Here is a 13,548-nt window from a genome sequence, read left to right on the forward strand (position 1 = left end):
AGCTCGGGCAAATCGATTAGGCTTCAAATGGAGCTGTCGGAAACGTACACAGGCTAAGTCAGGAAATTTGCATAGCATAACCCACAATGGATTCGACGGCTTGGTTAATCAATCCGTTTAAGGACTGTATGTGAGGAAATATAAAGACTGGGCGCTAGCTGATGTAAATGCTAATGTTTGACGCAACAGTTAAGTCATGCAGCTCGTAAGGTTATGCTAAAGAAATAGTCCCAGGTAGCTACAATTTGAAGAATCATTTATTAAATGTATAGCAAAGAGACAAATAAGTTATAATATTTTTATTTGTTAGAATTCTATCAGTGTTTGAACATTATTATTTAGAGAGCTAGTACATTTGTTCTACTTTCATGGCTAGCTTTTCACAAAACCCAAAGACAGTCTTCAGATCGGACTCACTATGTAACACTGTAACAGGGGAACTTTAGTCGTCCGTGAACAAGTTAGCAATGAAAGTGTGCATCTTAATGTCTTCTCAGTTATGTTCTCACAAACAATGGTAGCATTACATATAAACTCTTTAAAAATATACTTCTGTCAAATAACTTGACAACTACTATGTACACTACAAAAATAAATTTTCATATAAATAAATTATATGGCATACATTTATCTTTGTAACTGAAAATGACATACATCCACACCAAAACAAGGGAAAAAATGGCAGTCTGTAAAAAACATCGATCATTTTCCTTTTAAAATCCTCTAAGAGCTATGATGAATCTGTAAGGTAAATGTTATATACTCTTTTTTTCCTATTTAACATTAGTAAGCACTTTATACAGATCAAAATCCATGAATGTAACAAAGAGACTGTAATAATAGTGTTTTCCGACAGACGTAAAAATCCCTGCATTGTTAAGAACTGGCATTATGACCATTATTGAACAAAACAACATCTTATTATACAAAAATATAAATATTGCAAAACAAATGTAAAAAAAAATAATAATAATAGAATATATATATATATATATATATATATATATATATATATATATATATATAATAGTTGCCAGCCATGATTTTCTCCCATTTCTGCCAATGTGACATGTAGGAGAACACAAACACTACAAACGAACAACATAGAACAACTCTCAAAGTCTTCGTCAAGAACAAACATATGTTTGACAGGAAGTCAGTCTGGATGAGGGGGTCACAGCCAACACACAAACACACTCTTAAAGACACAAACGTTAGCTTCAGAGCCACAGTGAAGTGGGGGCTCCACGACCCTTGACCCTTGAGCACTCACATGAACCAGTTGGCAGTTGAGGGGGAACTTCCAATTAGTGTCATGGTGTTATGTTATTGATTTTTATGAGGTGAGGTCAGCGCAGAGAACAGCTCTTGCTAAATTAGGGCCAGTAGTTGCGGCTTGTCATTGAGGTCAATGTATCGACAAAAACCATCGTCGTGATCGGCCATTGTGCAACGCACACCTTGAGAATGCTCATTAGCTTAGCTTATCAAAACAGAAACAAACAAAAAAGTTACGCCAACAGATATAGAAAGAATTCTGTTGCAACTTGCAACAGTAATGTTTTAGCTTAAACCACAATTGAATGACAGGAAATAATGCCTTAAAGAAAAAAAAATGAAGCTACGAGAGAAACCTGAAATTACTGTCACATTGCATTATTTTCGTAATGCAAAGTGGGAGTAATGAGCAAATTCAGGGTGGCCACAAATGGCCGATTTACAGTAAATAACTGGAGTATGAAGTACAAAAAGACCAGAGAGACCAGAGACGGAAAAACAGAGGCACAGTCATCCAACAATCACTCGTTTCCTTCTTCATTTCTGCGCAGCTAAATTCTCACGCATAGCGTGTTTCATTGTTAAACAGTATTTGTTTTTTCCAACTACCACAGGTTTGTGATAAGCAAATGAACATTAAAAAAGCATAAACACTAACGCTTCAATATACACAAAACGCAAACATCTGCACGCACGCACGCACGCTTAAACATCTAATGCTCGTCGACAAACAACTGGACATTAATGTGAATTTTACATATCTAGCGTATGTCTGAACAAATATTTCCCTGAATGTGTCCTCTGAAAGTGAAAGGATCTGTGCAGTTTTGTACTGGTGTTTTGAACAGAAGTGTACCGTAAGTGCAATGGAAATCCATTTAACTGCCACAAAATCATTTAACATATTATGTTAGGTCACTTAAGAGTTTGTTCTTGTTAGTTAATATGCATCTGAGGGGTCTAGGGGGTCTGTCGTGAACCAAAAATATTCACACACACACAACAACACATTAACAAACTCTCACACACACGGTTCTATAAAATTAGAGAAAATAATTGCATAGCATTATACAAACATTACAACAATATCATAAGCAGCAACGACCGTATGCTGAAATGCTTGTCAAGAATGAAGTTTCCTTATGGCACAGATACACACACAAATGATGGGTGGGCACTTGGAACACAAGTCTGACGACCCCGGTCAAATTATAGCTACTCTCGTTCATTATTTACATTTGTGTACACATAAATACTTATAGAAATATCTAACAATAATACACCAGGGTTATACAGTAACAGAGTCAAGCACCGTAAAGGTGCCGCTGGTCAAAGTGTCCCAGCCGTGCAGCACCATGTTTCTGCCGCGCTGGCAGACTGATGTCCCATCTTTGGCTGTTTGAGCTTCAACATTCAACCACTGTGAACACAACGGAGTGAAGAAACAGGGTTAACAGAAGTTGAAAACAGAACAGAATGAACTGATGATAACAAAGTAAATCCACATCCTGAATCAGATAGAAAAGTGTTCTTATTATTTAAACTAAAATGTATTCCTGTGATGGCAAAGCTGAATTTTTAGCAGCCATTACTCATGATCTTCAGAAATCAGTCTGATATACTGATTTGCTGCTCGAGAAACATCATTATGAATGTTGCTAAATGCAAATATAATGCATGAAGATATTAAGATACTACAAACATTACCATCTCGATTTTCTGTAAAGCTTCTTTGAAATAACACACATTGTGAAAAGTGTTATAGAGATAATATTAACTTGACTTAAAATTGTAGTGGAAACCGTTATTATTATTATTATTTGATCAATATAATGCATCCTTTTTTCCCTACAAAAAATATCACTGCCCCCAAACTTTTGAATGGTAGTGTAAATATATATGATCATATATAATATGTATAACATATTTTTTTTGATGTTTTAATAAAAAATAAACATTACATCATCAGTACTAATATGACTTAGTATTATTATTATGAAATATTATTAAATAAACATTAATTGACAGCCTTATTTATTCACAGAGTGCATGAAACTGCTGATTTGATGTGGACCATTTTATTGAAATCAGCCATATAAAAAGCATCTCGACTAACCTCAGCTGGAGGGTGTTGAGTGGCAGACATTGGGAGTGTCATATTCTAGATCCTGCAGCTCCATGCCCTCTGTTTTCGAGCTGTCGCTGCTCTTGTCAAAGGGCACGTGAGGGTCGGAGAAGTGAGGGTCAGTGTAGACATCTTCTGAAGTGTGATAGCTGTCGTTGGAGGGGTGGGATGGGTAGGCGGCACTATGGCTGGGTATCCCCGAATGAACGGCGACCGTCACTGAGGCTGAGGCTGTCACTGTTGTGATGGGCTGACAGTAGGCGGAGCCTGTGGACGGATGGGAAGGGTGAGTGTAGAGGTTGTGGGAGCGGGGGCGATGGGCCCCTGAACGTTCCCGGTGGTTGGGGCCCGAACAGCCACCTGGCTCAGTAGAGGTTTCAAAAGCATCCATGCGCGGCCTGTGAGGGGGGGGCGGGGGTCCGCTCCCAAAGTCCCTCTTAGGGTCCCTGCTACAGTATCGCTTTGACGACTGAGGTCCAGCATCCTGAGAACTGGGTAGATGGGTGGACCTGTAATGCTGTGGTAGTTGCTGCTGTCTGGTTTCATCCTGCGGAAAACATGGAAAACATTGTTATTTCATTGTTTTTGTTAAGATATATATTGATATAAATGCTGTACTCACTGAGTAAGGAGAAAACATTGGAAGTTCAACTTGACGCATGCCTTGTCGTCCCCCTGTGGCGATTCGCAACTCCTCTAGTCTGGCTGATCGCCCCCTGTTGGGCTGGAGGTCATACTGCTGAAGCTCCTGGCTAATGCCGGACACAGTAGTGTTGGAACCGTATTCTGAGTCTGATGAGTCTGAACCTGCTTCAGGGGTCGTGTGACTGGGTCGCATGGTGAAGCGGACCACCTGTGGGGGAGGCTCTGGGGACGGCGTGGGCAGCCGGCTTCGCCCATCCGCTGGAGATACCTGGAAGTGTAGTGGACATGAAAATCTAAATCTGAGAAGCTGCTCTGTCTGACATTTGTGCAAGTCCTGTGATATATGAAACTTTTCACATCATCGGAAGGTACAGTGCTAGTCTTGAATATGTACACTGGGTCTAAGAAATATTTGAACACATAATCCAAGCTTTAAAATGCTTATGTTATGATCAATAATGATGGCATATAATTAACATGCTACGCAATTTTGTCAAAAAAAAAAAAAAAAGGAGCTCAGCCTCTGGGAGAAAAAAAAAACTGAATCCCAAAGCTGAGCGAAATGTAATTTTTTTTTGCAGTTGCTGATATTTATATGACCAAACAGTAAGATTAAATTCTGATAGCCTGCAATATAAATAGAAGATCTTTATAAGATTGCAGCAGACTTCTTAAAATGCATATAAATACCAGTTGCAACCCAATATGTCAGGTAAGAAAAATATTATGCATCATTTTGATTCTTTTTTTTCTGAATATTTAAAGAGCAGTGACCGTAAACTTGATGTGAGAACAGCAATGGTAAAATCTGAATTTGTAATATTGGAATCCCTTAATGTCACTCTTTCAGACAATACTAAGCAGAGAATATAATAACTCTGCATTGCTCTATGTATGGCATGTGAAAGTGTAATGCTGGATTAACTTAACGGGAGCAATCTTCCTACCTCAGGGTAAGGGCCAAAGTAGGACAATAAGACTGGGAGCAGCACCAGTCCATTCAGGACCCCTAACACTGTCAGAATGGCCAAAACAGCGAAGAAATACCTGCAAATACACAGCAAAAAACACTGTCATTAGAATAAAAATAAAAACTTCACTGCTCTGAATGAAGCACAGAGCAAAAGTGACTCATTCTAACAAGCATTCACACACAAAAAGACTTTAGTCGGGTTTGGTTTTAAACTAAATTTACCTTGTGCCAGAGAAAGTCTCCAAAGAGGTCTTTTAGAAAGCAGCACGGAGAAGCAGAGGACATAATTAGTTGGTTAATTCAAAGGTATGGAAAATAGGGAAGGAAAAGGAGTACGTTTTTTTTTCTTTTTCTAGCGGTGAGTGGAGTACAAGCAAACACAGGGAAAGCAAAACGGGAAGGAATGTGGAGTACAGGCTTGCGAGAGAAGAAAGGCGAAGCACAAAGGCACAGGGGCCTCTCTCACTCTTTAAAAAAAGAACGCAGAAGCAAACAAATGAAGTGAACGGTATAGAATTTAAACAATTTAGTCTAGGAGGAAGAGAGGAGAGGAAAGACTACAGGCCCCTCTTGCCAGGCCCCAAGCACATTCACTTTTCCCTCTCTTTCACTCTCTATCACTCTTTCTATACTAAGCCCCTGTGAAATTTCCCTGCCTTTCACAATCCCCTGCTCTAATTAAATCTCTAGAGTATCAGGTAAGACCCCCAATCTCCTCGACAAATCCCTCCCTCCTGTCCTCCTTCGCTCCCTCGCTCTTTCTCTTTTCTTCATTATGGCCAGCTTTCCGTCCTCCGCTACTCCAGCAAAGCATCTGTGTAAACTGCTGCAGCTCGAATTGCAGCTGCCATCTTGTTCCTCAAAAAAAGAAAGCCCTAATATATATATTTAAATTATTCTATGGTATGTCTGAATAATGGATTCTGATTGGCTGGCAGGTTATGCAGTAAAACCGTTTAATGCACAGGTAGTTCCAAGTCGGTTTAATCACCATACCATATTAATGTGCTGCTTTACTTGATGCACAAAAACCCAAACTCATCCCTCAAATGCACCGTTGATTATCCCTTACACACACACACACACACACACATATATATATACATATATATAGAAAACCACTCTTATCTTATTTTTCTTCTCAAGTAAAATTATCACGGTTTAATTAATATTTTTCCTGGAAAACTGTTTTTTTTTTTTTTTTTTTGCATTGATACTATCAAAGGCATTGGACGGGTAAAAGATGCATTAAAACTGAGGTTAATATGTGAATGCATGTGTGGTGGAAACAGTGGGTATAGCAAACACCCGCCAGCTGGTATGCAGCACAGCTGTGCCTCAGACTAAACTCATAGACACATTTATAACAATGCTGCTCTTACTCGGCCTCCCCAGGTTTGCAAGCAGCTCTTTAGACTCAAACAATGTCCTGTAATGACCACACAAGGTGGGCTTCTCTCTGGAGAACCACAGACCTGCATGTCTCTCTAGAAACGCTTGCTTTATTTACATCTTTCAGGAGGTTTTGCAGGTCTGGTTCAAGGGAAGGACTACCACAGTGTTTAACCAAGCAGACGCCACTTGTTTAGGATGAGAGTGGAGAGAGAAGCCAGCCTGTTATTATTTAGGCTTACGTTAGAAAAAAAAGTTTGGAACTTTAGTCTGCCTGTATTTCATCAAGCAAGTCTTCTTGAATTGCACTTTTTGGTTTGCATTTGGCTCTTGCTCTACCACACGAAAGGCAGAACTCACAAGCAGAGAGATTCAACAGATCAATAGCTACAAATCAACAGACTATGAAAAATGAGAATCGTCTTGGTTGAACTGTTCGGGTAGTCTCCTGCTCCAAACTAAATGTTCATATTGACGAGTGATTTACATCGGTGTGCTTTTCCACGGATGAGAGAGATTGCTTCAGACTGGCTGAAGCAACAAAAGAGTTTTATGTTCTTCAACTTTGAACTTCGAGACATCGCGTTAAGCGTCCCTGAATCAAGGGCCGTTCTCTAAAGCCACTTCTCCCTAGCGAAACCTCGCTGAGCAACTCATCTGATCTGTTTAGATTCAAAACATTAGCGGACCTGACAGAGCAAAGTCAGGGAAACATTTATTCCTGCAAGGCTATAAAAATACAGCCTGCGTTTTTGTTTTTTTCCATATCTTCGGAGGCCAGGGGGTTTTGTTTGATGAAAAAACAGTAGTTGCGTTTCAGTGGGAGCCCGTGAGAGGGACTGGGGCCCAATGTGGTCTGCGGAGAGACCGTGTGTGATTGCTCTAAACTTGTGTGTGCATTATTTTTCTGGCATGCTACTTTAGATCCAAAGTGATTTGAGGGTGGAGGGCTGTGGTGGTTTTCCAGTCCTCTAATAAGAATGAGCTACTGCAGACATTTGTTCTTTCCCTCCTGTAGAAACAGATGAGACACTTACCACTCAAACACCCATGGCTCAGTTTGATATAACTGTAACCTGAATTTCAGGACAACGAAAGTCTCGATACCACTTCAAGAAACAATAAATGACCAGATGTGTTTGACTCATCTGCTCTCAGGAAGGACGTAAAAAATAAAGACATTGCAAAGTTACTGATTTAGATGCTCTAAGTAGCAGTGTGTGTCACTCCTCATTTCCACTCCTCGACTAGCAACAAAATAACCCTCGGGCCCTCTCTGCTCTCAGCTTGTAAATGTCTTTGCAGGGCCGTAGAAAAAAAAAAAAAAGATTACAGAAAACACAGGAGAGCCTAAAGCTCTGTGAAGACAGACAGGAAAGATATGTGCTTGTTGAATGTGAAGGGAGGTTGGTTAGGACTGAGAAGAGAGTTAAGAAAACATTTACATTGTACCATAACCAGGGGTGAAGTGACAAAAGTGACACATGTTTAAAGCTATCTTTTCTATGTTAATTGGAAGTTAACATAAAAGTGAATTTATGTGTTTGTGTGTGTGTATAGATAGATAGACAGATAGATAAATAGATATATGTGCAAGAACAAACCTGTTTATAGAACTTGTGAACTTTTTTAGATTAATAGATTAGATTAAATTTTTAGATTAATAATACCTGTTAAAGAGGTCATATGATGCGATTCTCAAATCTTTGGAGTGTAACAAGCTCTTGGTGCATAAAGAAGATCTGTAAAGTTGCAAAGACTGAAGTCTCAAGTCAAAAGAGATAATCTTTATCAAAGTTAAGACTCTGCCACGCCCCTTAAAACGGCTCATTCAAACACGCCCCCACATGTCTATGTCACTGTGGAATATTTGCATATTACTGCCCAAATGTTAACGCAAATAAAGAAGGCACGGTTTCAGTAACCGCAGTTTGTGTTGAAGCAGCCATGTCAGGGAGATAAAGTGTGTTTCTAGGATTATTTTTCGGACTATAAGTCACACCTAAGTATAAGTCGCATCAGTCCAAAAATACGTCACGACGAGGAAAAAACATATATTAAGTCGCACTGGACTATAAGTCGCATTTATTTTGAACCAAGCACCAAGAGAAAACATTACCGTCTACAGCCGCGAGAGGGCGCTCTATGTCTTCAGTGTAGACTACAGGAGCACTGAGCAGCGTAGAGTGCCCTCTCTCTTAATTTCTCTTGGTTAATTTCTCTTGGTTCATGTCAAATGAATTTTTATAAATAAGTCATACCTGACTATAAGTCGCAGGACCAGACAAACTATGAAAAAAAAGTGTGACTTATAATCCGGAAAATATGGTACTCACAACAGAACAGCAACGCATTTTCTGAATGACCGTTTCGTTATCCTAAGAGAGGAGGTAATTCTGTCTTTGCTATGACAATCTGGTGTTTCTCAATCAGCTACTGTATGTTTTTTTAAATTATTTTAAGTATTTGCTATTGAATGTTCAAATGCAGAGTTTGTGTGTGTGTGTGTGTGTGTATGTGAAAGAGAGAGAGAGAGACAGGGTCTCACAGTCAGCTCTCTTAACAACCGGGGCTTCATCACTGTGTCTGTCATGCGAATGTTCCCCTTTCGGACTTGACCTGATGTTAAAACTAAGGACATTATTAACTATCTTTTATTATTTAACTATCTACATTTATTTTGAAAGATGAAACTCATGATTATGGTAAGGGGTGTTACATTTCCGACGAGTGTTTGCGGTGTTTGGCCAATCAGAATGCACTGGGTCAGTTGGCCAATCAGAGCAGACTGCATTTGTCGGAAGAAGGGACTTTGTAGAAAACGACTCGTTTGAGAGGTGGGGCATAAAGGACCCACAATAATGTACAGTATTTAAACAATAATGTGTTTTTTGAACATTAAAGCATTTCAACATATTCTGTTACACCAAATACACAAAATAATGATCTTTAAAAAAGCATCATATGACCCCTTTAAACAAGGATTCCCCCTTTTTTGATTAACCATAATTTTACCATCGTTTTTAATGTGGACAAAATTTGATTGACACTGGAATAGTCACATCTGACATGGTTAGGATACAATTTCGAGGACAAATAGTCTGTAAGATCAGCTATTGTGTACTAACAGCGTTAGAAAATAAATATGTCACCATATCCGAGGAGCCATAAGAGAGAAAACTGATTATCAAAGATATCCCCATCTTAAAGCACCACAATCTACACAGCAGAAGTCTGTTGTTTTTACCTGACTATGAAGTCAAACTCTGACCCCGCCAGCATCAGGACTCCTAGCAGGGTGGAAAACGCTCCGTCCAGCACTGGGGCGAACATGTGCTCAAGTGCTAGAACGGCTCGCTTGTTCCTGTCCCCAATGGCTGTGAGGAACGCCTGGGAGGAAAACAACAAATATGATCAATATGAACCACTAATAAACACATCCAATAATCATCACAATGAGTGAACTAGCTACATGCAGTCACGGTTATGAGATCAATTTAAACTCACCAGTGCCACGTGGACTGTGAACTCCACACCAATGCCAACGGAAGCGATGAGGATGACGACAGGGACAGCGCTGAGCTTGATGCCGATCAATCCCATCATGCCAAACAGCTCCACCGTCATCAAAGACAGCACCAAGACCTGCGAGAAAGGACCGGCAAACATAAAGTTCTTTCCTAAAACATGAGGAGCTCTACTTTACATAGATTAAAGTAAAGTACGGCTCGGGTTAGATGGGTTAGTTTAGATAAAGCGCTGGGGAATGTGGGAAAATATCTGTTCCTCAGAAGGGCCCATTTGTGACGCTTGCATATGGAGCTGAACCCAAGCTACGAACTGGTAAAGTAAATGCCACAATCAGCTGATGAGTCTTGGGTTACTGGGGGGCCCAGCTGCCTTTGAAGAGGGATGAAGAGGACAGAAAGAGGGCCAACGGAGGGGAGTTTGGGGCTGGGAGGGCTGGCAAATGAAAGGGGGGTCGAGCATGGCGGAAGTGGGGACGGACGTATGGAGTTTAAGGAGGTCTGGGTCTGGGACTAAGGGTGGTCTGGGACAAAAGCACAATGGTAAAAGCTGAAGCAGGGCTATAACTTTCCCTTTCAAGTGTCCAGTAAAGCAAAAGGACGAAACTGCTATCCTGTCAGACAAAGTTAGATCAGTCAGATGGCTTAAACACTGCCCCCTAATAAAAACAGAGACCATCGAAAGCGGAGACACAGTGTGGGAAAGAACGTTCGATCTCACGAATAATATAATGTATGATATACATACACACACATTTCAGCAGAAACAGCAGGTCTGTTTTATATGTGGAGTGATAAAGTTGCTGTGGTAACCCCTCAATCCCCCGTTTATTTTAAAGAAATGTCTCAAAAAGCCTCACGTAGACTAAACAAACTGGCTCTCACAGTATAAGATAAACACAAAGCGCAGGGCTATAAAAACACAGCTTCTCTTGAGCTATTCCTGCCTGCCCTCCCGTCTTGCTCCAAATGGTACACTTTTAATTAGTTCCCAATTAGTACGCTTTTTTCCACCTCAGAGTAAACAAAAAGGTTATTGACAGAAAGTCTGTGATAAAGACATACAAAAAAAATCATACACAGTCATGAGAAATAGTTGCAATTAAGAAATATAGTCGCAATTGTAACATCGATCTATTTATCCATCCATCCATCCATCCATCCCTTAACCAATGAAGGCCTGTTCACACCAAGTCCAATACAAATAAATGTCAAATTTTAAATATTTGTATTACTTTATGCCAAAACTTAATCTGATGTCAAATATTCAGTAAAAAAAAAAAAGAATTCGGTATGCAAACAATTTAAGAAGATATTGACCTAGCCTCCAACTAAAAAAAAGAACGGATAATTGCATTGGATATTTAAGAGCATATAGGAGTTCACAGAAATGTTCTGTTTCATGCAAAAAAAAGTATTGGTTTATACAGGCCTTGAATATACATTTACAGACAGAGCCAAATCTGTGATGGATGTACGTTTGCACGAAACCCTGACACATCTAAAGGAGAAACTCACTATGATTCCGGCAGTCCAGGGGTTGAGCAGGAAGACGGCGCACACCAGGAAGGTGCAGGCAAGCACGAGGCTGATAGACAGCAGGAGCCAGTGGCGCAGGCCTACATACTGCTCCCAGAAGAGGAAGGGGTAGCCGTTGGGATAGCTGGGCAGGCCCTGACGGCTGTAGTTGTTGCAGATGGCGCGGACGCTCTCGATGGCCTCCACGAACTGTGGCGTCTCGCGAAGCCCGTTGAGGTAGAAGGGAAACTGTGCATATTCGATGGGCTCAGCGGCAGGAACTGCAGAAGATAAATGCAAAGATGGCCATAGTGATGAGATAATTGTAATGTAGATTTCACTTTTACAACGAGCCACATCCTGTAAACATCTGTGAAAATTATGATAAAAAAACAAACACTGCTGTAGCTGTAGCTGTCGGAACTTAACGGTATTATCTTCATTAACTGATATAATGTTAATAAACCAACCATTTCAATTACAATACAATCCACTTTGAACTTGTGAAACACACTGGTTGTATGCTATGTTTTTACCATAGCATTTTTAATCTTTTATCATTAAAATGACATTTATTTTTTTCCAACGCATCATCTCTCACTCTTAGCAAATCATAGTTAACATAAAGGACATCAGCGTTCTCAAGGTGACAGACTGCACTCATTAAACATGTTGATTTCTTTACCGCCCCGGGAAGGAGAGGGGGCTAAATTACCAGCTATCATATCTCGACATGCAGTCGGGTGTCAATCCTGACTGTGATCTGCTGTAATTATGCTGTCAAAAATCTGCGCTGAAATATCCCCCTGCTCTTCTCGGGGAACGAACACACACGGACGACCATCAAAAATTTGAGCATTGCCAAATTCATGCTGACAGTTATCACCTGTCATCAAAGCTTGTGTGCACTGCAGGGCTTTCAGCAGCAGGCCTGGAATGACTCATCACTCCGGCTACTGGACTTGGATAAGCGGCAGTCTTAAAACCACAAATAAAATCAGAAGAATGTGACCCAGAATGACTAGCGCTCCGGAGGTGTGTGTGAGAGCCTCTGTGAAGGGCGTGTGGGTGGAAGGGAGGGAATATCTGAGTGTGTGTTCCAGTGCCTGAAGGGGTCAGGCAGGACCACTTTCTAAACATGCTTTTGCCCCGTTATAATCTCCACTATAAATTTCCATCAGGACGGGAGCTGGACGTCTGCCAGCCTGCTGCAGGGGGGTCAGAGTCGGAGAGGCCGTTTCAGCTTGTTATCCAGTCACATTTCTCCCAAGCGCCCACTGTGTACTGTACACACACACACTGTACACAAGCTCACGCGGCCCGGTGTCACTGTTAACTTTAAAGATACGACTACAAATTGAATAAACCCACTTTCGCTGCCTGACTATCAGCCAAATGTCAGACGTCTTGTTAAGAATGTTAACAGAATACTAATAGTCCTTCATATTTAATGATAAACTCCAAGTGATTCAGATTTATTTATATCTTTATTTAAAAAATGGACAGGTGAATGGTTTTGGATTAATTATTTAGACTCATTCATAATATAAAAAATATGTATAAACAACAATAAAACCAATAATAAATATAAACAAATAAAAATATAAACAAAAAGTTATTAATTCATTCATTTAAATAAAACAAATATAAATCTAATAAAATAAAATCTATAATAAAAAAACTAAAGTTTTTAGGAGTTTATTAAGGCAACAACTATAGTTAATAGTTTGTAAATAGCGAGAATTGTACCTTAAAATAAAGTGTGACCATAAAATAAGATAAATCTCTATTATATTTTATTATTTAATGTTCTGTTTTACTTTGAAATGAGTAACATTAAAGAAGTAAAATGCTTTGTGAATGCTATTACATGCTGACGTCATCGTTAGGCCTAAAAACAAGAAAATTCCCGAAGTTTATTCTCAGATTTACGATGTTTAATTTCCAAACCACCAATACAAACTAAGCAAAACCAAATCAATAAATGCATTAATCCCTTCTGTTGCTCTTTGTGATGAAATAGGTGTGCTCACAAAGCATATGAGCTAAAGATAACTGGATACAATCAAAAATGTAGCATAATACTTTGA

At 39.7% G+C, this 13,548-nt stretch overlaps 1 protein-coding gene across 1 annotated transcript in view; it reads right to left on the reverse strand.

Moving 5' to 3' along the window:
• Window positions 1–1,431: 1,431 nt before the first annotated feature.
• The window catches only part of ptch1 (patched 1), a 50,484-nt gene continuing 38,367 nt past the window's right edge, over window positions 1,432–13,548 (reverse strand). Inside the window, exons 18-24 of the mRNA XM_026270065.1 lie at window positions 11,459–11,739; window positions 9,921–10,058; window positions 9,661–9,803; window positions 4,996–5,095; window positions 4,026–4,316; window positions 3,395–3,950; window positions 1,432–2,698 (exon numbers count right to left, since the gene is read on the reverse strand). Coding sequence (XP_026125850.1) covers window positions 3,396–3,950; window positions 4,026–4,316; window positions 4,996–5,095; window positions 9,661–9,803; window positions 9,921–10,058; window positions 11,459–11,739 — 1,508 coding nt within the window. The 3' untranslated portion in view covers window positions 1,432–2,698; window position 3,395. The remainder of the gene's footprint in view (window positions 2,699–3,394; window positions 3,951–4,025; window positions 4,317–4,995; window positions 5,096–9,660; window positions 9,804–9,920; window positions 10,059–11,458; window positions 11,740–13,548) is intronic.

The sequence above is a fragment of the Carassius auratus genome, chromosome 8 (genome assembly GCF_003368295.1).
Source record: "Carassius auratus strain Wakin chromosome 8, ASM336829v1, whole genome shotgun sequence".
NCBI lineage: Eukaryota > Metazoa > Chordata > Actinopteri > Cypriniformes > Cyprinidae > Carassius > Carassius auratus.